Source organism: Aulonocara stuartgranti (assembly GCF_965226115.1).
Source record: "Aulonocara stuartgranti genome assembly, chromosome: 10".
NCBI lineage: Eukaryota > Metazoa > Chordata > Actinopteri > Cichliformes > Cichlidae > Aulonocara > Aulonocara stuartgranti.
Window position 1 is genome coordinate 7,988,513 of NC_138946.1, and position 27,100 is coordinate 8,015,612.

General features: G+C 39.3%; 1 protein-coding gene across 7 annotated transcripts in view; it reads right to left on the reverse strand.

Moving 5' to 3' along the window:
* Positions 1-27,100, reverse strand: part of cadm1a (cell adhesion molecule 1a) — a 473,893-nt gene that overhangs the window by 45,274 nt on the left and 401,519 nt on the right. For 6 of the 7 annotated variants that reach the window (XM_082549412.1, XM_082549413.1, XM_082549414.1 and 3 more), the window contains 2 exons: positions 26,890-27,062; positions 12,677-12,766 (listed from right to left, as the gene is read on the reverse strand). In XM_082549412.1, the coding sequence (XP_082405538.1) occupies positions 12,677-12,766; positions 26,890-27,062 (263 nt within the window). The remainder of the gene's footprint in view (positions 1-12,676; positions 12,767-26,889; positions 27,063-27,100) is intronic. The other variant, XM_082549416.1, reaches the window with a different exon arrangement.

Consider the following 27,100-nt stretch of genomic DNA (forward strand, 5'->3'; position numbering starts at 1 on the left):
CTTTGGTCTTTTCTCTCTGCAGGGACATGTGACAGGGCCTGTAAGGCGTTGATACAGATAGATGTTATTGCAAGTTAGAGATTTGTGCTCGGTGCTAATGTGCAGGGAACAATAGACCAATGCCACACCTCACCTCTGCTGCCAGAAGCTATGATACAGGGAGCAATTTCACAAGGTGAGTCCGTCTTAGAGTTACTGAAGTCTCAAAGGATCCGTTCTCCTTGAGTAGTTGAGACATGTCAGTGCTAAATAACGCCCTGGGCCAGGGATTAGACTGACAATGCATATTTGGTGAAGTTACAGCCCTTAGTATGAGCCACAGAAGTGACCAAAATAGTGCTTTTTTGCAATTGGATGCTGTATATAGAGAAATTCTTTGAGCCAGATTAGTAAGGTAGACTGTTAAATGTGGACGTGCATTACCCAGCTATCTCATTTTGTGCCGCAAACAAACAAACGAAAGCGTAAAATCCCCACACAATAAACTTGCTTGATCCTGATTACAGAATCCTGTCATACCAAAAGGATGCTGTATTAGTTCTGAAGTGACAATTAGGTTTACACTGTTATATGTTGACAGAATGACACTGCTTTCCACAGGAATTAGGAGGTATAAAACAATACCCTGGCGTAAATATGACAAGCAGGATCCTATTTCACTAATTGTGAGTGTTTGGGCAGTGGTATTTACAGTTGCACAATAGTTATTTTGATGTTGTCTGAGTTCCAAAAGGATTGTTGACAAGTATTAGCAGACCTTAGAAAAGTCTTTCACGAAGCAAGTCGTGCTACTTGGCAGTTTTTTCAGGCTAACAAGGCCAAGCTCCTATCTGGATAATGGAAAGAGACAAGTACACGATCAGCAGTCACATTTGATCAAATTTGTTTTAAAAGTGGTGGCTGTGCTCAAAAATGAATTTGAAAATCTTTTTTGAATTGCAGTCACCACATTGCGTCTGTATTTACGGCTCAGTCAGGAGTGTCTGCATTATCAGCAACAGCGTCTGTTCGTCTCGCCAGAGCAGTGAACAAATATCATGCTTATCACATTATGTATAGTGTTGTAGGGGCAAAAAACCCTGTAAACTTACACATTACATGCTCTGATATTTATGGTGTTTGAGTCACATTCACATGGAGATAGGTAAAAGTTTAAATAGCTTAGTGTGTGTAAGTATTATTGCAGGGTGTTTTTTTTTTGTTTTTTTTTAATAAAAATGCAGTGCAAATCTCTCTGGAAATGCTGGCATCTCAAAATAGGCATGAAGAAGGTCTGAAAAATGCTCATTTTAGGTAAAATGTCATACAGGTAGACAGCTGCAAAAATCTCTGGTAGTGGAAAATGTTGGCAATCTTAAGACATGGTTATTTTCAGGGACCAGTGAGTTTATTTTATTTAGCAAAAACAGGCGACTGAGAAGCAGAGGACATAAGCTGATTCAAACTTTTTCCAGAATCAGTCTGTTGTTGGTAAAGACTCAGGTTTAAATGCCTGATGCCTCGTACTCTGATCATCTCCGGTGGCTTCTGGAACACCTTTTTAGACTCTGGTAAGTGTCGCAGAAGCATTTTTGCTGACTGTTGGTGAAGAAATTCAAAATCCAAATCCAGGCTCTGACACGGAGAAGAAAGACAGCATAAATGAACCTACATATTTACTATGATAGTGAGTGAAGATGCATGTCTCCTAACAGCTGACTGTTGCATTCTTCCATCCAGCAACACATTTGACTCAAGTGTCTCCTAGTTTGTCTCTTTTAAAGCCAACAGGGAGGACAGATTTGTCCTTAGGATCTTTTAAATGGCATATCTCAGCCTTACAGCGTCTCTCTCGCAGCAGTCTATTTGGTAAATGTTCTACATGGCTGCAGCCCCCAGAAGCAGGGAGTAATTTTCTATTTAAGGTTTCTGTATTTATGGTGGTGACTACACCTGTTATGAACAGTTTCTTAACAATAAAACCAAATCAAATGTCACACTACGCTGACTTTTCATTTCTTTAAAAAAATGTTTATGAGGACCAGAAGGTGGAGGCAGGTCTGCTGTACTATTATCTGCCTTATATTTTCCTAAAACAGAAAGAAACAAGGAGTTGTAGAATATGATTCCATTTTTTTAATTGACTGGTGACACTTCATGAGTCTATGAGAGAGCACGGGGGGAAAAGTATTTGTATAGTAGGAGGAAATAGGGAAATGACTGGCTCGACTATTTTGATTTTATACATTCCAGTGTAATAGCAACAGCAGCAGATCAGAGCACATCTTATGAAGGGTTAGATCAAAAGATGATAATAGCCTCTTTTCAAAACATCTCTGCCACCGGAGAAGAGATTTATGCACTGGTGTTCACTGGCATCCAAATGTAAAATGAAGCCTGTGTCGCTGCAAGCCTCAGTCAACAGAAAGGCAGCCTGACCTGCCTACCTGCCAACCTGACCTCATTACACTGTGGGTGGTAACCATGTGGGACCATTCAGTATGTCTGCTGCAGAGTGATTGCCTGTACATTTTTGAACAGCCTCTCTTTCCAGCAGCCCTCTTTCACCATCTCTAGCTTCAGGTCAACTGAGACATCGGCATTGTCCTCGCTGACATTCAGAGACATGGTGAGGACATGGCTTCATGACTAGTTGTCATGATTCCCACAAGCCCTTTGGTGACTTACTGTGACACGAAATCCAGCTCAACATGCAGAGATAACTGCGTGCCAATCATAATTATATTGGTAGAAATGCATTAGGGGGAACCCTGCAGTACAGAAAAATGCCAACATGCTGCTGGGTGTCCCCGCTGGCTGTTAGATTACTTTTTTGTTGGATCCACTGACCTGGCTTCTCTACTCTGGCTTTAGTTTGTGATTTCCTATATTTCCCAGACTTTTCCGTCCCCCGTGGAGCGCTGCTGATAGAGAAACTTGTATCTCTTTCTTTTCAACAAAAGATTTTGCTCTGTAATAACAGTTGAATGCTGGAGAACAACGGAAAATCCAGGAGGAAATTCTTTTCAAAGTCAGTTTGAGGTGCAATCGTATTATAGTGATCTTTATTATTTATTTTTTTAAGTTTCTGGTCACTTGTTTTTTCTTCTTCTTGGAACAGACACAAATTTAACCCAGTAGTGAAAGTGCATTACAATAAATGTTTTTAGGGATAAACCTTTCTCACTCACTATGTGCTAACAGACCTCTCTGCATTGAATCACACTTGTTATTGATCTCTGTCTCTCTTCCACAGCATGTCTTTATTCTGTCTTCCTTCTCTCACCCCAACCGGTCGCAGCAGATGGCCCCGCCCCTCCCTGAGCCTGGTTCTGCCGGAGGTTTCCTTCCTGTTAAAAGGGAGTTTTTCCTTCCCACTGTCACCAAAGTGCTTGCTCATAGGGGGTCATATGATTGTTAGTTTTTTTTCTCTCTATGTATTATTGTAGTATTATTGAATTCTAGCATGATATGGGCTACGCAGACAGTAAGTAGTTTGCAGGTCTGAAAAGTGAGGCTAATGTTCGAATGCCTTAAACCTGCTTTTTGTTTGAAATGGCAACTGGGGGCTTTGTTTGTAATTTGAACCACAACTTCCTGTCCTTTAGTCTCTGGTAAATGCCAGTCTGATCTGTCCTCAGTAAAGGCTTCTCATGAGTTTATGGGATCAATATTTAGGTAAAAACCAGTTCATTTACCATTTAAGTTTAGTCTCGCTGCAGTGGCTTATCCTCCATTCTCCATTACCCTCTTCCGTCACACTAACCCTCCTTCACTTCATCCATGAATCTTCTCTAAGTAAGTTTAACAAAAAAAAAAAAAAAAAAAAAAGGATAGGTTTTAAACATCTCTTCAGTCTTTATTGGTTTTATAATGGTTAATGAAGGTTTTTTTTATGGCGAGGTAATTCGGAGACATGATGCAACAAAAATGCAACCAGACAGAAAAATCCCTGGGAGATATTAAAGTCTGCCTTGTGCTCCCAATGGCTAATTCACACCAGCTGCGGCAGCCTATTGAGCTTCAGGCACATAGACAGACATGACCATTTGTTTCGGCATTGTTAACAGTTAATTGGTTCATACATTCACAATAAAGTATTGGTTGTAATGAAAAAAAAAAAAAAAAAAAAAAAGTAAGTTTACTTTGTAAATTATGGTCATTCCAAGTTTTACAAAGCATGATGATTCAGGATACGCTCTATGGCTAAAAACGAGTGATTGACAGGCCATTCAGTTAGCTCTGCCCCTCTCTTGACATCTCGTTTCACATACCTATGTCCATGTACTGTACGTTATAGCACGGCTATAGATTCTGGATTAAAAAACCCAGGTGCTTCGGTCCAATACTGTTAGACAAAAACCACTAATTCAGTAATAGAAATACAGGATTTATTGACATAATTCGTGCATTTATTTTAGGAGCTGCAATATGAAAGGTTGCAAAACTGTGTTTGCTGGTGATACTTTTCAGATATTGTGGCAACCTGATTACCTCCTGGCCCTGCTTTACAACCTTCATCTCCTTGTGGTCACTATAAAATGCAGTAATACCTCTAAAAGACAATATACTCTCGCATTAAGAAGCCATGTTGGGCTCCTGACTGCTGTTTTCAATGATACTGAGCACTATAATTCCACTGAGGCGCTCTAATATCACATGACGTCAATTATTGTGTTGCTATTGACCTTAATCAAATTAGTTATAGCTGGCTGGCTCCAATTTGAAAATGGATAGGAACTCAAACTGAACAAAGTGGTAACAATACCACACATTAGTATGTGACAGTGCATTACTATGTAAGGATGTGTTAGTGGTTAGGATAGATGGTGTCACATCTAAATTCATAAAATTTCTAAGTCACTTCACCAGATGGTGTTTATGTATTTTAAGGCCCTGACAAATGTAATGAATGTTTGTTTCCTTTCCCTCCCCGTGCCGGTGTTGTTGTATGTTCTGTTTATAGTGTGGGTTAAATGAATTGGTTGTCAGCGCCGTTTACGGTCTTTCATCAATTAAAAATAATGCTACCCTGCCGCCTGATTGTTTTATTTGCAGTAGGTACACATTTATTATGCATATTTCTCATTCCTGGCTTAGGAACAATTATTCATTTGTCGCTGTATCGAATTAGGCAAAGATTAGCTGTAGTTTGTTGATGGGAGACATCATAATGTTGAATAAAGCAGCGCATTTGTGGTTTTAAGGTCAGTTTTCATCTCTCTTGGCCGTGACTATTATTATGAACCTAATGCACCCGAGGAAAGTGTGAAAGTTACTTTTCAAGTAAAAACTTTCTTCTGCCCTGACACTGACAATAAGAATACAACTAGCTAAGCATTAGAGAAAATAAGTTAGGTTACTGAAAAAGAAGAAGCAGTTCTTGAAAAGGGTTTAATAAGTATAAAAAATGACATGTGACTACTATATCCTAATTGCAGGAGTTGGTCAGCAAGATATCTCCATTTAGAAATTTATTTAGTGGTGAAAACAGTAATTTAGTCATTTTCCCATGTCACTTTCTAAACCCTGCCAAGCACTTAAAAGCCATGTGGTGGGACTCTAACAGATTTTTTAAAGTTCTCTTTTCTGTCCTTCTAATGGGAAATTGCTAAAAAAAAAATAAAAAAAATAAAAAAATCCAATCCCACTCTGATAGATTCATTTGGCAGTGGGTCTCTGATCTGTGCGGCACACTGTGGGTAAATGAAATCAACTGGCAGAGCGTATTATGGCCATATGAGTCTGCTGCCTTCAATCTATATACACAGTAATAATGGAATGCCCCTGATAGTTGAAAGCAAAGAGAGGACATCTGGCAGAAACTATAAGTGGGTTGTTTCAACCTGAAAATATTGGCCCTGCCGACGTGAGGTTGGCTTTATCAGCCCACGCATCTCAACGTAAGTTCTGCTCACCGGGGACTGAAATAACTTGCCAATATACTGTACAGAGATTTTTTTGTTGTTGTTTTTTTACTGCAGAGACAGTCAATGATCATAATTCTTTTTCAGTGAGAGTCTGTTTAGGGTGTGATTTTCTCCAGACATTCTTTCTTCTTATTAAGAGGTGGCATTAAAGTGGAAGGCAAAATGAGAACTAGAATCATGTACACACCCATAAATACCCAACATGATGCGATCACAGCTGAGCCTGCTTTTGTTAAGAGTCTAAGGTAACAGTGAAAGCTCCCTTTATTCTCTCTCGTAGATGCACCTGCACCACAAATGTTATATTTATTTATAAATTGTATAAAAACTGTATATAGTTTTCATAATAAGCATGCATAACCTTTCTTAATTTTATAGTTCAATACATTCACTTTCTCTTAGGCTGCCTTCCATGATCCACTGAGTGTTTCTTCTTCACTCACCTCTTTTCACTCTGTATTAGCCCTTTTCCAGCCTGTTCCTACTCCCCTCAGCTCGACTCAGTTTTAGAGTTTTCAGAAGGTGGTTGTAACCTGTCCCGTGTACTTTTTTACTACCTACTCGGCCAGGGTCCCAAGCCATCTGAGTCAGTCTGAAAGTGTAACATCACCAGACTGTATGCCACCAATTGGCCAGCCAGTGGCATCACTTGATGGCTCATGAGAGTGACTCCTTGAAAATCAAAATCTCAATTTATGAAGCCCAACATTGTGGTCCATGGACTGAGCAGCGGGTATACAATCGCCTCGACATCCTCCCTTGTTGTGATGCACTTGTGTTGCATACAAATGACGTCACGAGACTTTCTGTTGCGTTGCTGTAATGACTCCAAACCGCGTATGTGATACTCAGTTGTAATGGAAAATGACCAAAACTGAAACAACCGAAAGTAGACTTGAGTTTAGCCGAGCAGGTATTTTGTGTTTATACATCACTTTGCATTTAATCATTGGTTATTACTCATCTTTGGCTCTCTTCCACAGTGTGCCTTTTCTCCCCCCAATCATCCCCGACTGATTAAGATGACTTCCCCTCCCTGAACCTGGTTCTGCTGAATGTTGCTACCTGTCAAAGGCAGTCGCCAAAGTGCCTGCTCACATCGGGGGTCATCTGACTAGTGAAAATAAATTGGAATTGAATTATAAAAATCTTACCCAGCATATTGACTATTTTGAAAATTGCTGTATTTTCTCCAAGATGAAAAATGAAATGCATTTTGCTGTTTAATAAATTTATAGTTTTCAAAGAGTTATACATTAGTTTAACACAACTTTGATCTTGACTGTGTAGTTTTGCCAATCAATATCATATCTCTCAATAATTTCTTATTCAAGAGGATAAGACACAAAAAAAATCAGGCAATCAAACTGGTTGTCAACATGCAAACAGTCAACCAAAAAAAACAAACCCAAACCCTTAAATGATCCCAGTGCAACAAAAGCAGATATTTGATGTTTCCTTATTACCCTTCCTTGTATCAAGTAAGTTCACCTGGAGATCAATAAGTGACCTGATTTAAAGCAAAACGATTGCGATAAGCATTATGTAGTCCATGCAATCACCACACAGGTTGCTGTCAGACGAATCACCAAAATGTCCCCACTGTGACGTTTGTATGTTCTTCCCATTTCTGCCAGGCTTCTCCGATTTCTTCCCGCACATGCACCCAATGTCAGTGATGGGAATAACGGTGTTACAAGAAACGGCGTTACTAATGGCGTTACTTTTTTCAGTAATGAGTAATCTAACTAATTACTATTCCTATCGTTACAACGCCGTTACTGTTACTAACAAGAAAATGCCGTGCGGTCACGTTACTATTTTTCAACAAACAGACGGTTGAAGCTGTCTTCAGCTTACCGCATCAGTTGCACGGAAGTAGCTGTAAGTAATCTGGGTGCTACAGCTTTAAGCAGCTGCGTGAGCTCCCGCGGACGGCAATCACTTTCTGGTAGATGATCACTTTTTGGCACAACACCTGGGGCAAAACAATCGCATGAGTGCTGCTGTTTGACTGAGGAAGAATAAAGTAGTCGTGGTAAGCCAATCACATGACCACTTTAAGATGACAAAGCAACAAGTTGATATATACCAGTTTTTAATTGTGTTGATAGGCCACGTAAAACCAGAGTCATGATAAACAATATATACGCCTGTTTTTCCTCAATAGTTTCGTCATGTTTACTGTCTAAGGACAGCGCTAGCAAGCACTCTCTGCTTATGAGCAAAAAAAACCAAAAAACAAAACAAAACCCCGCCCTTTCGTGTTGGTGGAAAAATGCACCATGTCAACCAATCAAAAAATGATATGGCAACATGACATTTGGTTGTTTAGGAAGAGGGGGAAGTTTTAGGACTGACAGCGAGAGACAGAGAGAGAGACAGCAGAAAAAGAGAGAGAGAGCGAGTTTTGAGATGTGAGAGATTTGTGATGTTTAGTGTGTTTGGAGTGTGTAGTTAATGTGTTGTGTTGTGTAGTTAGTGTTGTGGATAGTTTTGTGTTGTGTGTCCGAACAATGAGGCGACTGCTGTCTCCAGGTAGAAACAGGAGTGATACACCTGCTGCTGTCAGACCTGCAGGTATCAGACTGTGATGTTCTCCTTTATAGTGGACAGAAATATTTGGAGTGGCACAAATAATTTGTGTGACATCTTATTGAATGCAGAACAGCTGATTGTTCTGTAAATAGTTTGAAATGGTTATTTAAAAAAGGGGTAAAAGGTAAATGGCTGCACATAACTTTGTTGTTTGCAAAACTTGTGCATATAATTTTAAAATTGACAATTTATATTTGCATTTAAAGTTATGAAATATGATTCATTAAACATGTTTGTGGTTGTTACAGTAAAAAATAACTTTTTTCTAATTGGATTTTATGTTTTTTGTCTGATTTTAGATCAATTGTGTTAATACAGTATGTCAAAATAAAAACATAACTGTAAATTCAGACACGTGAGGTTGTGCTGAAAACAATGATACCAAATAAGGCAAAGTAAATAGTTTTTAAAGGTGAAATGTAGAGGAAACATCAAAAGTGGTTAAAATGGCCAATTATACCCTGGACCCCAGAGGGTTAAACATTTTTTTTTAAAGTAACACCATAGTTACTTTTCAAGTAATTAATTACTTTTAGAATCTTGTAACTCAGTTACTAACTCAGTTACTTTTTTGAAGAAGTAATTTATTACTTTTTCAAAGTAACTTGACCAACACTGCCCAAGGTTAACTGGTGACTTTAAATAGGCCATAGGTGTGAATCTGAGGGTGAATGGTCTGGTTTACCCCTGCAAAAGCACAGAAACCTATCCAGAGTGTACCGTGACTCTTGCCCACAGCTGGGAGACAGCTGGGACTGGCTTCAGCCCTACTGTGATTCCTCCTTGCCATTGGGAGACTTCTAATCAGTCACAAATTCGCGAGATGTCCCTTAACATACAGCCACAGTCTTTACAAATTACCGTCAGTGGCATGAGCTCTAAAGTCAGCATCACAGAGTTAATGATGTTCTTCAAGATGCTCGTTTTGAAGAAACAAGAAAGCATGGCTACATCCAGCTGTCGTTTTAGCATGACTGATCCGAACTGAGCAAAGATGCAATTAAGGGCCTGGGTAACTACTTTTTTTTAATTCACTGACTAATTTGCTCATTTTGTGCAAGCAGAGGTTGCAAAATATTTTTTTACGGTTCTTATTATTTACCTTTAAAGTAAATCTATTATTCACAGCAGGAGCATAATTATTTTGCAAAGCAGCACAGATCTCACTTTGAGGACTTCTATAATCAGAACAGGCCAGAGCAGACTCCACACTCCTTGATCTGAGGCAAAGGAGCTATCAATCAGCCTGCATAGATAGGTATTCTCTTTAATCCAATCAGATGGCATAATCAAGCACAATGCCTGTGATTTCTGCCAGCCTTGTGAGATTTGTTCCAATTGAGCGGTCTGTCAGAGAGGCTTTGATTGCATTTGGAGCTCAGGCTGATTTCTGAGACGAGGCATAAAGTGATGTTTTCTATCTGCACCCTTTGGAGATTTATAGTCACAATAGCCTCGAGTTCTGCTGTTGAAAGAGTGAGATAAAATTTGCTTATTTCAAAAGGGTCTAATTTTCAACTGCTCATGTTCAAGTTATTGTTCACCTCTAGTGTTCGCCTTTTTCCACAACCCACCTAGAGTATGATCTATAATTGACTTCCTGAATGAGAGATGAGTTTCAAATAAAAGGCGACTCGTGTGTCTGTAGTGAGTAAATGCTACAGAACCATCAAATTCACAGAATTGTCATAGTAATCCCACTATTTATGTACCATTATTCACAGCTTCATATAGATGTTTGCTTGCACCAACTCTTGACATCTTACCAATTAAGCTGATGCCATAGTGAAGTGTCACGTTACTGTGATGGTGCAAAGTACAGTGGTGCAGCAGTCTAATTTGAAAAATTAACTCTTTTCTAACATGTTTTTGCGCACCTGGCTTTTCTTTTGAATCCCTGCTGAGAACGATTTGGGAACAACAAGCAGTGACGACCACCTGGTTACTTCCACTGACAACAAAACAACATGAGGTACTAAACCTTGGCCTACTATTTGTCCTTTGAACATCAAAACTCATCTTCACCCACTCACTTGCACACATACTTACAAAGTAAAAATATAGCTGAAGTTGTCTAAATTCTGTTACTTTTTTATTTAATGTTTCTATGTTAATCAGCCCTTCAAAGAGCTTTTGTGCATTTATTTGTGTATATGAGTTGTAATTTGCCATGTTAATGCCTCAGATTGCAACCCTACCATTTCTAGGCTGCAATTGCTAAGAATAAATTATTTAATGCCAGAGAAAGATTTAAAATGGCACAATCAGATGCACTTTTTTTAAATGGCACCAGAAAATTACAAGGCAACAGAAGCCACATTGTGATGTTCTATTTTTTTTAAGTATTTGCTTTTTTGCAGATGGGAATAAAATTGTGGGAAATATTCTTTCTTTTGTATAAATCGGATTGCAACATATCAACTTGATGCTTTTGTATTACAACGAAGTGTAGTCTGCCGTGGTCTCATCCTGACTAAAGCTCTCAGAAAGACAGCATATTAATACTGTATTTTCAAAATGTGGCTCTAAAACAACATCTGCTTATTTCTTTCACGAGCCCCTTGCAACTCACTTTCTTCATCGGTGAATAGAAGCTCTGGGTGAGCTAGCGTAGCATCTGTTTTGGCCATGGTGCAGATATTTTTTGGAGCTCACTACTATTACTAGTGCATGCCCATGCTACAGTATTGTTTGGCGTCTCTGTGTTTCTGGTATAACTACACATAGACAAAAGTAAAAACGCACTTGGTTGCCAGCTAACATGACGGCATCTTAAGATATTACGCATAATTCAACTTTTGCCAGTATAAATTTGTGTTGTTGTAAAATTGAAATAATAAAATGCTTTTATAAGGTGATATCGGAGCATAACTGCTAAAATGGGTCGCTTTAGTCTATTGATAGGTGGTTGCTAGGCAACATGATGACAATAATATTTGGTATAAAAAGGAACCTTCAGGGGCCTAAGATGTATCTATGTGCCAAGTGTGGTTGCTCAACTCCTGATCATCTCGGGAAAAATGGGTCATGTTAGCACATTGCTACACGGTTGTGTCGTGGTCCCTGGGATTTGGAGCCTTGTTTTCAATTTTTCGATTAGTTCTTCATTGTTAGTGGTTTTGTGATTTATGTTCAAATTTTGTTCCCTCTGAAATTTAGCACTATGATTTATTTAGTGTATATGGTGTTATTTATTATTTCCTTTCCAGTGGTCTGTTTGCATTTTACTTATTATTTGATGTTCATTATTTTAGGTTTTCCTTGGGCTGGGCTTCTGTATAGGTGTAGGGTGTGTGTAGGGTTATAATTTTTTGTGGTTTAATTACTAGCTCTGTTCTTTGAGTCTTCTGTTCTTAGTTTGGTTACATTCAGGTTATCCTTTAGTAAGTTCCTGTATTATGGATTAGCATTAAATGCTCATTTTGCTTCCCATGCTTTGCATTTGGGTCGACAACAAACAGCTTTCACAGCCGAGTTATGATGGGTTGCCATTCAACATGAAGATGTCATAATATCTCATGTAAATAAGAACATTCCCAAGATGTCCCTGTATGCCAAGTTTGGCTTATTTAACTCCTGATTGGTTTGGCAAAATTGGTTAATTTTAGCTCACTGCTAGTTGGTTGCTAGGCACATGATCTCATCATAAAGTCTAACATAGATAAGAACCTTTGGGGGCTTAGGATGTGCCTGTGTGCCATGTTTGGCTTATTTAACTCCTGATTGGTTTGGCAAAATTGGTTAATTTTAGCTCACTGCTAGTTGGTTGCTAGGCAACATGATCTCATCATAAAGTCTGACATAGATAGGAACCTATGTGCCTAGTTTGATTGCTCAACTCCTTATCATATAAGACGAGCTGACAGCCAAGAAAACATGCAAGATTAACATCCTAATACTGCATTTTCTTTGAGGATTATGCATACCTGTTGCAGCCCCAGACTCATTAGTTTTAGCTGTTAAATGATGGCTTCAGTGTATAACTTGGTAAAAGACAAAAACATCATGACTAAATAAAGCTGCCACTGTGGAATAAAAATGGGAATACACAGGGAAGGATCCAGCACACTGGGAGCAAGGCAGCATGCATGCACATGAGCGCACACACAGACACTCACACAATCATAAGCACACAGAGATAAACAGGTTGCGTGAAGGTGATACTGTACCTTGATTTATTTCGGGGTAGGAGATGGTGGTGGTGATGATGGTGGTGGTGGTGGTGGCTGTGGTGGATTTAGGGGTAGTGGTGGGAGCATCTGGATGAGGGGACAAATACATGACAAACAAAAGCGGGGAAACAAATAAGTATAAAAGCCATGAAGATAAAATAAAGTCACTGTGAACACTACTGATAGTATCTCGGGCCAGCAGCTCTTTGTGTGCCACCGTGTGTGGGTGATTTAAAGGTCTGCGGCAGACTTTCTGATAAATTAGCTGGATCGCAGTGCATTAAATATGTTGACACAATGATGATACTTCAACAGATCATCTCGTCCCACCCGAATGAGATGATCAAAGATCTTGTTGGGAACTCTTCTCTTTTATGTCTATTCACAGGCATTACACCATGACATGAAAGATAGCAAGCACATGTTTGTTAGAAGTGATTAAATGTCTAATGAGTAACAAGTGCTGGGGTTGTACTTATGCTGTCATTGTTATGCAGTGAGGAGTTTTGACAAATAAATATGCCTGTGCATTCTTAATTTCTCAGAGGAGAAGAGCACAAAGTTGCTGATGATACTAGTCCAAAACAAAAAAAAGCAAAAGATTGATGCAGAAATTCAAACGATAAATGACACGGCACAAAAACAGAAGGAGGGAATTAACAACACACACATATAAAACAAATGAAAGGCATCAAGCAGGGCCGTTGAGAACACAGATTTTGACCACAGACCATTTTTCCTCCCACAGCTTTTTCCCTTTTACTTCATTAGCTGGGTTAGACTCCCCACACTGACAATGACCAGGGGGAGATATCAAAGTGACATTTTCCCTGTTGGAGTGGCAGGGCTGCACTGATATGAAGCCACTGGGATTGCTGCTTGGTTAGAGACCTCCCATGCCGCTCTGATTGCCTAGCAATGGGCTGAAAAACCTGTTGGGGTTATTAAAAGGTGCTGAAAAAACAAGTAATTTGTGGCTGTTGATAAGGAGGGAGGCTGGTCTACACTTTAATGAAGTATTGGGTTATAAGAATGATTGGAAAGAAATGTTTATGGACAGAGGAGGAAGGAGAGGAAAGTTAAGCAGACAAAGGTGAAGGAGACAGAAGAAGGGTCGGCTTAACAGTTGCACAGACTGTATAGTGCTTTTTTTACCTTTAATTGATAGCACATGTATGCTGCTATAATTATATTTACTGAAATGAATTTTCATAAACTATTTTTAAAAAGTAAGCTTGTGTTTATCTTTGGCAAACTTCTGCGCTTGATATGTTCCTACATAGAGATCCTACTGCAACTGAAACCTGTGCAAAACAAGTACACTTTCTTACTCTTTATTAGTTTACTTTTAATTTGCTCTAAATAATAGCACACCGTTGCAACTGGTAACTGGGACAGAGTTGTGTACTAGATACATGACAGGAAACTGAATACTGAAAAATAGACTGACCAGTTTTTTTTTTATTCTTGTCAAAGCTACTGACGATAATACACCAACATACAGAACTGTGCAAAAGTCTCGAGCCAACATTTGTTTTTTTATATTTTGAAGAATGGAAGAAAGCTTGAAGGCACAAGCAGAGTTTGTGCAAGTCGAACCACTTTGAGAGTTAATATTTGCTATGACTGCCTTTATTCTTCAACACAGCCTCAAGTCTCTTAGGGAAACTTTGTCATTTCTTTCAATAGTCTTTAGGAATAGTTCTCTGGGCTTCTAGAGGGACATTCAAAGCTCTTCATTGGATGTTGGCTCCCTTTTGCTCTGTTCTCTGTGCAGATGATCCTAAACTGTTTCAGTCATTTTTGGGGACCACATAGTGTCCCATCGACTGCTTACTGTCCCATTGTTTTGTTTTTTAACCAGGAATTCATTAACTGCATTGGCTAGTGTTTTGGATCATTGCCATGCCAATCAGATGCTTTGAAGATGATGCTACATGGATACATTGATTTAACAAAAAAAAAATCAATTTAGAACATAAGACCTGTTGCCACTGACTTTCAGTCCAGTTTTTGTGAAATTTGGCATACCTCAGCCTTTTCTCTCCAGTTCCCTTTCTTAATAATGGCTTCGTAACAACCAACCTTCCATTGAGACCACTTCTAATGAGGCTTCGGTGAACAGCTGACAGATCAACTGAAGGACAAGATCCATCTCTCAGGTCTTCACAGATTTTTCTTTCTTTTTCTTAAGGGCACACCTTTCAGATACTGTTCATCTGCTAAAGATGGTGTTTTAGGTCTGATATGTCTTTGCTATGACAATATGAGAAATCTTCTGCCACTAAGTCTTTGCAAATCATCTTGCTGGGGCACAAATATTATTTTATGCCCTTCAAACTGTGGTATCATTGCCATTTTTCATAGATTAAATGAAGCCAATGGAACCAGCTCATGTTTTTACAGGCTGCAAGTAACAAAGTGTCTAAACTGGTTCTTTGCTAAATTATCTGTTATATGTAGACTAAAAACTCGCTCATTCCTTGAGTTTGGTGCCTGTTTTAATACTTGCATGAGTCAGAGGGCAGCGCAAAGCAAAAGACCTCCAGAAATCTGTGCTTAAGATCCCTTTAAAAATGACAAAAACGTGTGGCCCCATTAATGCAAAATATAAACAAATGAGGTGCAGCTCAAGACTTTTGCACTCTAATGTATATGTTGTGTACAGATAACACAAAGAAGCAGAAGAGGTCCTTTTCCATACACAGAATGTAATAATTAGTCCATTTATTGAGTTTTCTGTATTTTTATGGAAATAGTTTCAAAAAAATGTTTACTTGTATTAGTATTTTAAAAAGCCACATACAGTAGGAAAAAAAAGGTACACTGTATTAAGTTGCATTAGGGTAACTTTCCAGCTGAGTAAATCACATTTGCAGAACTGAATGTTCAAAGTCTAATGTTTGATCTCATATATTTTTTACTATGAAATGAGCCTGAATTAAAAAGCTTAGATTCCAAAGATACATTAAAATGATAATAAACATTACCCTGCTGTTTCTGATGCCTTCCGTAAGGGTACAGAGGTTGTTTATTATATAAAAGGAATCCTCCCTGAGGGCAGAAGCTGTTCGTAGCAAGTTCATAAAAATCACAGTTGTTGGTTTCAAAAGTATCTGTTTTATGCACTCAATTAAAAGTGAATCAAGCATTTCAAATACAAAGCAGCCCCTCAGAACTCTTCCTGAAGCAAAATTGACAATTCAAATTGAGGCCTCCAGGTAATCGGGATTAGTATTGGAACTCTATTGATGTGCGTTAGAGTTTTAATCTATCCACAGTTCTGTTATTTAAAGACAACCTTGATAATACAAAAGACTGTACAGACCAATGAGCAGACAAAGGGAGAGAGAGAAATGATCCATTGGGAAGTCGGCTGGCATGCAAAGCTTGAACTGATGAGTTTCACACATGCTTGAGAGCCAACAAACTCCAGCTCGGAGGTGGTGCTGTCTAATTGGTTTTATCCCATCATGAACTGTGAGGGTCCAGCAGATGTTTGGGATCATCAGTGTCAACAACTCATTAAAAACTTAGCATTACAAAAAAGATTCAAAGGAACACTGGCGAGACTGTCTAAACGTACACTACATCTCTCGTTATTGGTGGCTAGCTGGTGCAATGTATCAAAGAATGCTGGAGCTCATTGACTTTCAAATGTGACAGGCTGAATGTGTTTTTCCTCCCGCTGAGTCACCGGGCCTTGTTTACTGATGAGGCTTATGAATCAGTTTCTGGTTTGAACGAAAGGAGCAGGACTGCAGGAAGCCCTGAGACACAGCCTGACAGGAATCATTCCTGCTAAAGCCAGTGAGTTAAAGAACTCTGTGTGAGCACCAGATGAGACAGGAGCCCTATATTTGCACAATAACATCACCAACCAATAAGAAATTGGGGGAAAGAAATAGCTGCAGCAAAGACTGATTGATAGTAGACAGCAAAGCTATTTAAATTTGCAATGGTTTTAATAAAACAACAGTACTGTTTTTTACATAATGACAATGGTTTGATTTATGTACCACCATTCATATAGACTTATTGTATTTAACACTGGAGTATTTGTAATTCCTAACCTTTTTTTTTGCAGATGAGCTTAACTATCCTTTTACTGACATCACACGCTATGTTCCAGATTACTTAATTAATAATTAAAATGTATTAAACTAATCTTTGCCAAGTAAATGAACTGGTTCCTATATAGCATTTTTCTACTCTACCTCAACTCTAAGCACTTTATACAACATGCCTTACTCACCCATTTATACAAGTGCTTTTTACTTTAATATACTTAAGCACTTTGTAGCTAACATTCACACTCATCAGAGAGAAACTAGGTGTTTGGATCTTGCACAATGATATATGCCAAGCAAACTAGAGCAGCCAGGGATCGAACCACCAACCTTCCAATTAGTAGAGCCCTGTCCTACCGCCTGAGCTACAGCCAGAAGGTACAGGCAAGCACCCTGGCTGTGGTAAATCACTGGCTAGTTTATAGCATACCGCACTGCTGTCTATTTATTTCCATTTATCTGGGTCTGGGTCCCAGGGACAGCAGTCTAAATCCCCCTTTTCCTTTCCTCCTGTAGCTCATCTGTGGGAACACCAATTTGTTCCCAAGATAGACATCAAATTGTAATCTCTCCAGCTCGTCCTGGGTCCTGCTTTTAGGCGTCGTCCTGGTAGGAAATGCCTGAAGCATCTCACCCTACGAGGCACATGAGTCAAATGGCCGAACTACCTGAGCTGGTTCCTTTAGATGTGGAGGAGTAGAAGTTCTACTCCGTCTCCTCAGAGGAACCCCATTTTCACCACTTGCATCGGTGATCTCATTCTTTCGGTTACTACTCAGAGCTTTTGGCCATAGGTGAGAGCGGGAATGTAGATCAACAGGTAAAACGTTAATATTTTCCAAACTAAATTCAGAAATTTCTAGCCTAATTCTAGCAGCTAAACAAGATTGTAGATGGGGCCTCGTATGATGCTGTCTCTAATTACTTGCGTTCTGTTTTTCCAAAACACTGCATAAATGCATCACTGATTTGTTGTTTTCTTAGGTAATCCAGTTAGAGTCCTTTCCTTTTTTTCGTCTGTTCTTTGAAGCCCTCGTCAGGAACTGTTCTTGATTCAACTGTTAACCCTTTAAGACCTACCATAGAACCAAGTCCGCCAGAGCTTATATTATATTTTTACATGGTGTGGTGCCATTTTTGGGAGCATTTCAAGTTGCTATACATCAATACAACAATTATAGCCCAGATTTTAATAATATGTATTCATTAAGTGCATAGTAATTACATCAATTGCAAAAAAGTGCAATAAACTACAAAAAATTGAAAATCGTTTTTGCTTTTTTAACATATATTTCTAGTTAGAGAAATTTAAGAGGCTTATCCCTCAAAACTGTAAATACAAAAAAGTTGCACCAAATAGTTTCCTACCACAGGAAATTTATTTTGAGTGTCTTCAAAGTTTTATTTTTGAAATACACCAATTTTTATATACTGCAGGAAAAACGAAAATAAATATTATACTGCAAATTTGCAAAAAAGCAGCATGTGCATCAAAATAAACTATTTCCAGCAGTGCAATATGAGTCCTAAGCATCCCAGAAACGACACAGAAAGTCATAAAGTCAAACATAACTTTTAAAAGCACCAGTATAGGCCCTGAGGCCCTGATGGTAAAAAAACTACATTTCCGCGAAAATGACGCCACTTCCGGCTTCGGGCAGGTAATGGCGGACATGCAAAAGTTCGCGCTGACGTCTATTCCAACGTAGGAAGTGTTATGAACAGCTGATCGGATCGGCAAAGCGTGTTTCTGGAATATTATGTTTTTGTTGCTGCAAGTGCTTTTTATGCAGTTTTTGCAAAGCTATATGTGGAAGGAAACTGTGACTTAGGACAAGCTGATGGCATAAGATGTAAGTACAACTCCTCCGGTTTCATATGCAAAAAAAATTATTGCGCTAGCTTACGTGGTTGCAGAGCGGGATTTAAAAATAGTTATGCAAAACAGAGCGTGCCCGCTCCGACCGGCTCTAAAGGGTTAAATTGTCTTTTTTTCAGATTCCAAAGTTGTAAATGTGTATAAAAATTCTTTGAACTGTAAAGTTTGATTTCTATTTCCACTGAGAAAATACAAAATATATAAAAAGTAACTAAAATAGCAACAACACAATTCTTGAAGGATGTTGTTGAGTCCAGTATACAACCTATTCAGAATTGAGGTTCTTTCATTCAGAGACAAAAAGTGAAAAAGCTGCTCTCTAATTTGAGAATATGAACAAACACGCACAAATATACTTTGATATTCATTAATGTAATGGGCACCTGACCGGACCTGACAGCCATTTCCATGTGAAATTGTGTATAATTGTAACTTAAGAGTGAAAGCCACTGTGACACAATCCATCTTGCCTGTGGTGATACATTTTAAAGAAACATCTAAAATATTGCCTCTCATATATCTTGTTACGTCTTAATAACAGACAGAAGGGATTTAAAACATAAAGTCCATACAAATTTGTTTTGGAAGTGATGAATTACTTTTCCTCCTCAGAACATTTTACATCTGCAATTTCACTTCCACTCAAGTGCAATTTAAGCAACTAAGAGCACAGGCAGCTTGAACGGGGTGTTTTGGGACACTCTTCAAGGCGTGTTGGATCCGACTCTAAGAGATAACAGTGATTTGTGGGGAAAAACTGCCATGCAATTTGAAGGAGAAGAAGTGTAAAGCAAGTAGAAGGATGACTGAGAGCAACAGGGTCACTAAACATGCTGCTAGTGTGCAATAAAATCCAGTGCTGGTGTAGGAGCAGAGAAGAAGAGAACTCAGTTATTGGGTAAGCGGCAGCCTGTAAACAACTTAAAACCCCTTGGCGTTGGGTCTCACTCGACTGTGAAAGGAAAACCCTGATGGTTGTGTTTTCTTACCCTGTGAAGTATGAGAGGCAGTGAGAGTTGGAGCAATACAGACTGCTTTCTTCACTGTTAACATTGTTAGTGTCAGCCAGTCTCATGGTGCTCTCCATCACTTAGGGTCACAATATTTAGGACTCAAATGCATTAGAGGAGATGCCGGCTATATGGCTGTATTTGTTTTGGCTGCCGAGCACAGGGAGTAATGATGGTGGAGGTCCAATGAAGACTTTACATAGCTGCAAGTTACAGAGCTATATTGTGTGTGCTTTAAGGCCCGAGGTTGACAGAGTGGCAGAGAATTTTCATTTTATGGAAGTCATTTAAAATTGATGGTTTTTCACAATATCTCCTTTTGCATTGCTGAAGCAATAACACTGGTAATTGGTTACATTTGTTTCTATTTTTTGGCTTAGTATTACTGCCTTCATCTTTATTACCCTGCATATATATGCGGGATCTCGTGATATACTGGACTTGAATGAAATAGCCTGGAGGCAACATATGGTAGCTAGCAATTAGCATGTATTTACTTATTTTATGGAACTCTTTAATCTGCCCAGTTAACACAAGTGTGCTTTCACACATGTTAACCAGGTCATTTGGTCTATGCCAAGGAATAACAAGACATATTGTCGCTTCTTCATTCAGGAGCTATATTGAGATCCCAAGGAGGAGGCTGGGGACTAAACAGCAGCCCATACTGCTCTTTTCTGCCTCACAGGCACATATTGTGTAACATTATAAAGGTATAACTAACTGTATGCATTATTGACCAAGTGCTGTGCCTAAAATCAAGAACTGACTCATTTGTGTGGCATTGCCACATGAAACCGTTTTTTTTGGGGGGGTTTTTTTTTGGTGAAGCTGTTGATAAGAGGTCTTTTAAACAGCTAGTGCCAATATCTTTTTGTTATTCCAGGCAAAGCTGAATGATAGTTGGAAAAACATGCTGAAGTGTTGCTACTCTGCTCTGCTTTACTTTTAAAATCCCAGCAGAAATAAGGTTAAATTAAATTCGGTATTTTTGCTTCTGTTAATTTGTCAGGGAAAATCGAATCTTTAGTCAGTAAGGTTGGATGAAATTCACACTCACTGGCCAGTTTTTTAGTTACACCTGTTTAACTGCTCATTAACAGAAATATTTAATTAACAAATATCTAAGTGCTGAAGCTCAAACTGAGCATCAGAATGTGGATAAAAAAGTGATCTAAGTGATTTTGAAACTTGCATGTTTGTTGGTGGCATAGATTAAAAAAAAACATGCCTGGTCTAATTCTGTGACATTTGGATGGCAGAGTCAGAATTCGGTCTGAACAAACATGAAAACATGCATTCATCCCCTTGTAGGTACTGCTGGTGGTGTAACGGTGTGTGGGATATTTTCTTGGCACACTGTGGACCTCTTAGCACCAGCTGAACATCATTTAAATTCCACAGTCTACCTGAGTATTGTTGCTCACCATGTCCATCCTTTTATGACCACTGTGCACCCATTTTCCGATTGCTGCTTCCAGCAGGATAAAGGACTTTGTCACAAAACTCAAATCTCAGATTGGTTTCTTGAACCTGACAAGTGAATGTACTCACATTTCAATCCAATAGAGCAGCTTTGGGATGTGACGGAATGGGAGATTTGCATGATGGATTTGCAGCCAACAAATCTGCAGCAACAGTGTGATACCATGATATTGATATCGAGAAAAATCTCTGAGGAATGTTTCCGGCACCTTGTTGGATCTTTGCCATGAAGAAATAAGATAGTCCTGAAGGCAAAAAGGGCTGGAATGCTGTACTAGCAAGTTGTACCTAATAAAGTGCCCAGTGAGTGCAAGTTGGAAGTGTATTGTAACAATAAGAACATTCTGACATTAGGCTGACAGAACTTCACAAATCACTCAGGTACACAGAATATTAAATCATTTATACAACGTGAGAATATATATTTACATATTTTACCAAAATTTCCTGGGATGTTGTTTGAAAAGCACAGAAGAGCAAGAGACAAACTTGACCAGAAACATTTTTGGTGAGAAGCCTTTTTTCGGCTTTTAATTTTCACTATACGCTTATAATATCCTGTTATACTGTAAATTACAGCCATAACAATTAACAGTCTGTTAATGATTTTTAAAGTAATCTAGATTTTGAATTGCTATAAAAATAATTTCTAACTATAAAATTTAATCATTGGTCTATTTTTCTGTACCATCTCAAATGAATCTTGCAATGCGTCTGGCAGCAAGCAGTGGAATGCTGTGTGGAATTCTATTTTTCACGTAGTCACGATCCATGTATTTCGTTTAACTGACAGCTCTCGCAGTGTGACTGGCAGCTATCGCACCAACCCAAAACAAACCAAAATGAAATGGGCATATGCATCAGAGCTCATTTTTATCTAAATGGAACACAAACACGAGAACAAAGCTGAGGTCAGTGTGACTCACTCAAGCAGTTTATTGCCTATAGGGGTCATGTTTTTGTGCAGAGCCATGCCCCTCTTAAAGCTACTGCTGACGTAAAAGGTTGACTGCAGAGATGCTTTCATGGTGCTGATAGTGCTGGAGCAGCAGGTGGCATGCTTGTGTGTGTGTGTGTGTGTGTGTGTGTGTGTGTGTGTGTGTGTGTGTGTGTGTGTGTGTGTGTGTGTGTGTGTGTGTGTGTGTGTGTGTGCATATGTGTGTTGGAAGGAGCTCTGAAACATAATGTGAGAATCAGCTTCTGACAGCTCTACCACAACATCCTGTCTTGCCATTAGCACGGCGAATGTTTGGCACGATTGGCTGCTGAATTACTGTAGACATTAGGAGTGTGGGACCCACGGACACATCAAAGTCATCAAAAGACTAGCTCTAAAAGGATGGAGGTCTTCTGTGGTTTTAATGGCGGATTTCTTTTTTTGTGTGCAAGGCTTTTAGTTGCCCACATGTTGCACCATGATTATCTTTGTGTTTCTCTCACCAGGGGGAGTGTGGGTGGATAAGAGAGGCCGACTTGCAGCCCTCACCATGGGATTTTGTTGGTTAGGACTAGTGAGAGAGAGGCACAAAATGCCAGCAATAAATACCACAAAATTTATACTGAATGCAAAGTTGTGATTTATGAATTTTGCTACTTAGGGACAACATGGGTTTAAGGTACACTTTTACTGCTACTGATGCTTTTATCTGTGTTGTAACTGAGTACAAACACATCTGCATGCACAGACAGGCACTTTTAGGGTTAGTGCGCATGTTACAAAGTAGCAATGTTACATTGTTACAAAATAACACTATTACTGTGGTCACATTGCATTGTACAATGACTGTACTAAACATGTAGCTGGAATTTGACCTATATTTACAATGTTTCTTTCAAAGTACTGTACAGTACTAAATTCAGTAATCACATTACAGCTTCAGCTACATTGTTACATTTGTTACAAAGGTTTTACAGCTCTGTGCAAAATATAATTATTAAAAAAGACCATTATGATAAACACATCAGCATGACTTTATTTAAAAAATGGTTTTGTTTGAATACGTGTAGTTGAAAAAAAAAATTCAGCATCATATTTTCCTACAGGATAGAGTATTTAGTCCTTTAGCTGTTTAGTATAATGCCTGTGGAGAGAGATTGTCAGTGTGGACTGCCTCTCTGGCAGGAGGCTTCAGATGTGATTTAAACCTCCTCTCCAACATGAACAAATTACTCAGGTTCAATTGCAGTTGTTACCAGTTACTGTGCCCTAGTGGCTCAGTAAATGTGGAAAAGTTTTTTCAGTCAAAAATTTTGTTCATGTTTATAAATGTTACAAATTTGGAGAAAGCTCCACATCTATAGTTAGGTAGCAGTGATTTCATACTATCCTTGGATAAAAAGGAGAAAAAAATAGTTCTGGAAAAGACACAGCTAACATAATAACTAATAAATATAATACAGCAGGTGGCAGTGAGCCATTTCCTGGTCTGCAATGGTACCTCTCTTGTTTTAGTGTACTCATCATTAGCACAGCAGCTCGCTCTGCTGTAAATAACATCTTTTCAGCTGGTGTCCATCAGGCACTGAACTTGTATTTCACACCCCACATAAAAAATAAACCCCAAGCGTTGCCACTCTGCTAATTCCATCTCACAATAGCAGCCAAATTATTTCTCTGCATGCTCAGGGTCTACCAAAAGGGATAGTGAAGTAATTTTGGTCAGGGAAAATGAGCGCATTAGAGTATAATGCCTTGCTCGGGTATTAAATGCTATTGGTATCAACAATACAAAAACATGTTGAGAATATGTTTATGAGAATGACAGAAATGCATACAGAAAAAGAAGGGACCAACATGGAAGCGACATAAATGAGTAAAACTGGTCCAAGTAGGCTGAAGCTGGTGTGGTATAACTCCAGGTGTGTGGACAGGAGCTCCGGTGCTTAACGGAATGCACACCCCTCATCCAGTGATCCCAGCTGGGGGATGAAAAGATAGCATGTAGCCGTGTACACTTTGCATCATATCCATACATCCATCCATTTTCTTCCGCTTACCCAGGTCCGAGCCAGGGGGACAGCAGCCTAAGCAGAGAAGCCCAGACCTCCCTCTGCCTGGCCACCTCCTCAACCTTGTCCGGGGGAACACCAGGCCAGCTGAGAGATTTAATTTGTCCTGGGTGTGCCCCGGGGCCTCCTCTCGGTGAGACATGCCCAGAACACCTCACACAGGAGGTCACTCAGGGATGGCCGAACTCTTCACTCCATCTCTAAGGGTGAAGCCAGCCACCCTTCGGAGAAACCTGATTTCCGCCGCTTGTATTCACAATTTTGTTCTTTCGCACACTACCCAAAGCTTGTGACCACAGGTAAGGGTAGGGATGTAGATCAACCAGTAAATCGAGAACTGTGCTTTTACACTCAGCTCTCTCTTGACCACAATGGATTGGTACAGTATTCACCTCACTGTGGCAACAGCAATCCATTTGTCGATCTCTGGAGTGGGCACTCCATCCTTTTCTGGCTGAGGACCATGGCCTCAGACTTGGAGGTGCTGAGCCAAGCCTTTCACCCATTGGCTATGCCTAGAAATTCTGTCCATAAAAATAATGAATTGGTGACAGGGAGCAGCCCTGTTGGAGTCCAACACCCACTGGGAATTAGTCCGACTTATTGCTGGCTATGCGGACCAAGCTCTTGCAGCGGTTATATAATCAGCAATGGGTAGCAATGGGTGTCTGGCCCATTGCTACAAGGCTGATGAGTCTGATCCCCCTATAGTTGGAGCACACCCTCTGGTCCCACTTCTTAACGATGGGAACCACCCCGGTTTGCTAATCCAGAGGTACCTCCCCTGATCTCCGTGCAACATTGTAGAGGCATGTCAACCGAGACAACCCTACAACCCCAGAGCCTTGAAGAACTCAGGGTGAAACTCATCATTTTTGTAATATATATTTATGGAAATGTAACTTGTATGTAATATATAATATATATGTCTTGTAATATATCTATACTAAAGCACTTCTGGATGGATGCAAACTCCATTTCGTTGCCTTGTACTTGTGACATGTGCAATGACAATAAAGTTGAATTCTATTCTAATTCTATTCTATTCTATCAGCCCCAGGGGATCTGCCACCAAGGAGTTGTTAAACTGCCTCAGGGACCTCCTTCAATCTCCCTTGGAATGCTGTCAAAGTTCTGCCGGATGTGGGAGTTGAAGATCTTGTGGACAGGGACCTCTGGCAAGTGGTGATCAGTTGACAGCTCAGCACTGCTCTTCACCCAAGTGTTTAGAACATATGGTTGCAGATCTGATGAAACGATTACAAAATCGATCATCGACATGCGGCCTAGAGTGCCTCTGTTTGAACGTGGTGTTAGTTATGGACAAACTGTGGTTTGCACAGAAATCGAGTAACAGAACACTGCTTGAGTTCAGATCTGGCAGGCCGTTCCTCCCAATCATGCCCACATGAGCATTGGAGCCTATCAAGAGGACAACAGAGTCCACAGGTGGAGCATCCTCAAGCAACTCCAACATACAGGCAGCAAGCTGAGGGCATACTTTGCATCATCTATAAAAGTAATTTTTGCTTACATGTATTATTGTGGTATATGTTGTAAAGATCATAAAGCCATTTAAGGCAAATTTTAGGGCACATACATAAAAATCACTTAAGCTATATTAGGACGTAATAATACTCTGTGGTCTCAGGGCCAGTATATTAAAAACAAAATGCAATAACTCAATGGAGCAGATGTAGTGATGTTTACTTCTTGAGCAAACCACACACTGAAGGGAATTGCAGCTATTATTGTTTTCTCCAATTGCCGACCACCTTCTAGTGTGCTTCTAGGGCCTACAAGAACTTTAGTTTATTACGCTCAGAGCTAAATTCAGAAGTCTGGAACTAATCCACACTACCTAGTGAACTTAATATTTTTAAAGCCATCAAAAAATGTGATATTTTTCATTTTTCTAACTTTAACTATTAAGTTATATTTGTTATATCCACTAGTCAAACTAACAATACATTTCCTTCTTATATCTGGAATTCCATTTTTGCAGCAAAGTATTTAAAATTTCAAGACATGTCACAAGAATTTGTTTGTAAAATCTAAAATGTGTGTATGCAAAAATGTGTCTAATTAAAATAGCCAGTCAAAATACAAAGACACAATTGTGAGACAGGATCTTCGTGTTTTCTTTGAACAAAATAGAAGCAACATCTTAAGTAGTTGCTTGAGCATAGGTGTGTTACTGAGGCACAAGTGAGACGAACAACAATCCTGTTTAAATAACAATAATCATGCATTTAAAAGTTTATTAGAGACCAAATGTTTTTGTAATGTATTTCCTACATGAAGGTGCATGGCAGTTAGGTTAACAAAGTGAATAGAGTACAGTGACAAGCTGTTCATATAAATATAATAAGTCTATGCTGTAATAAAACAGAGACCGTATTTGAAAGTCAGCCTGCATACTCTGGATTATGCCAGTAGAGTATTCAGTGTGCTCCAAGACCTAGTAATGAGCACCAGAGTTAACTGCTTACCAGTCTTAAAAATCATTCATCACTCTACAAATAAATTATTCTGCTGTTTATGTTCACTCTCCTAAAACTTCTTCAAAAAGGCCAAAGGTTTGAAGATCTTTAAATGTTAATATAGCTCAGAGAGAGTACAAGGAAGCAACAATTCATACTTTACTAGAACTGGTCCTCTGAAGAAAGAAAGCCTCAGAAAGTAAAGGAAAAGACCTGGAAGTTTGTTCAGTAAGAGATAATAAAATATTAGTGGATCAGTGATAGATGAACGTACCATAGACATAGAGGGTGTAGTCATCGTAAGCCTCTCCAATTGAGTTGGATGCCACACAACGGTAGGTTCCATTGTAGGACTTGTTTAGATTTTCAATGTAAAGATCGGCGCCGGTGATAACTGCATGGGAAGGTACGTCGTCATCCACCTTCAACCAGTTCACCCGCTGTGGCCTGAAATTAAAACACCAGAGTAAGTACAGGAGTAAGAT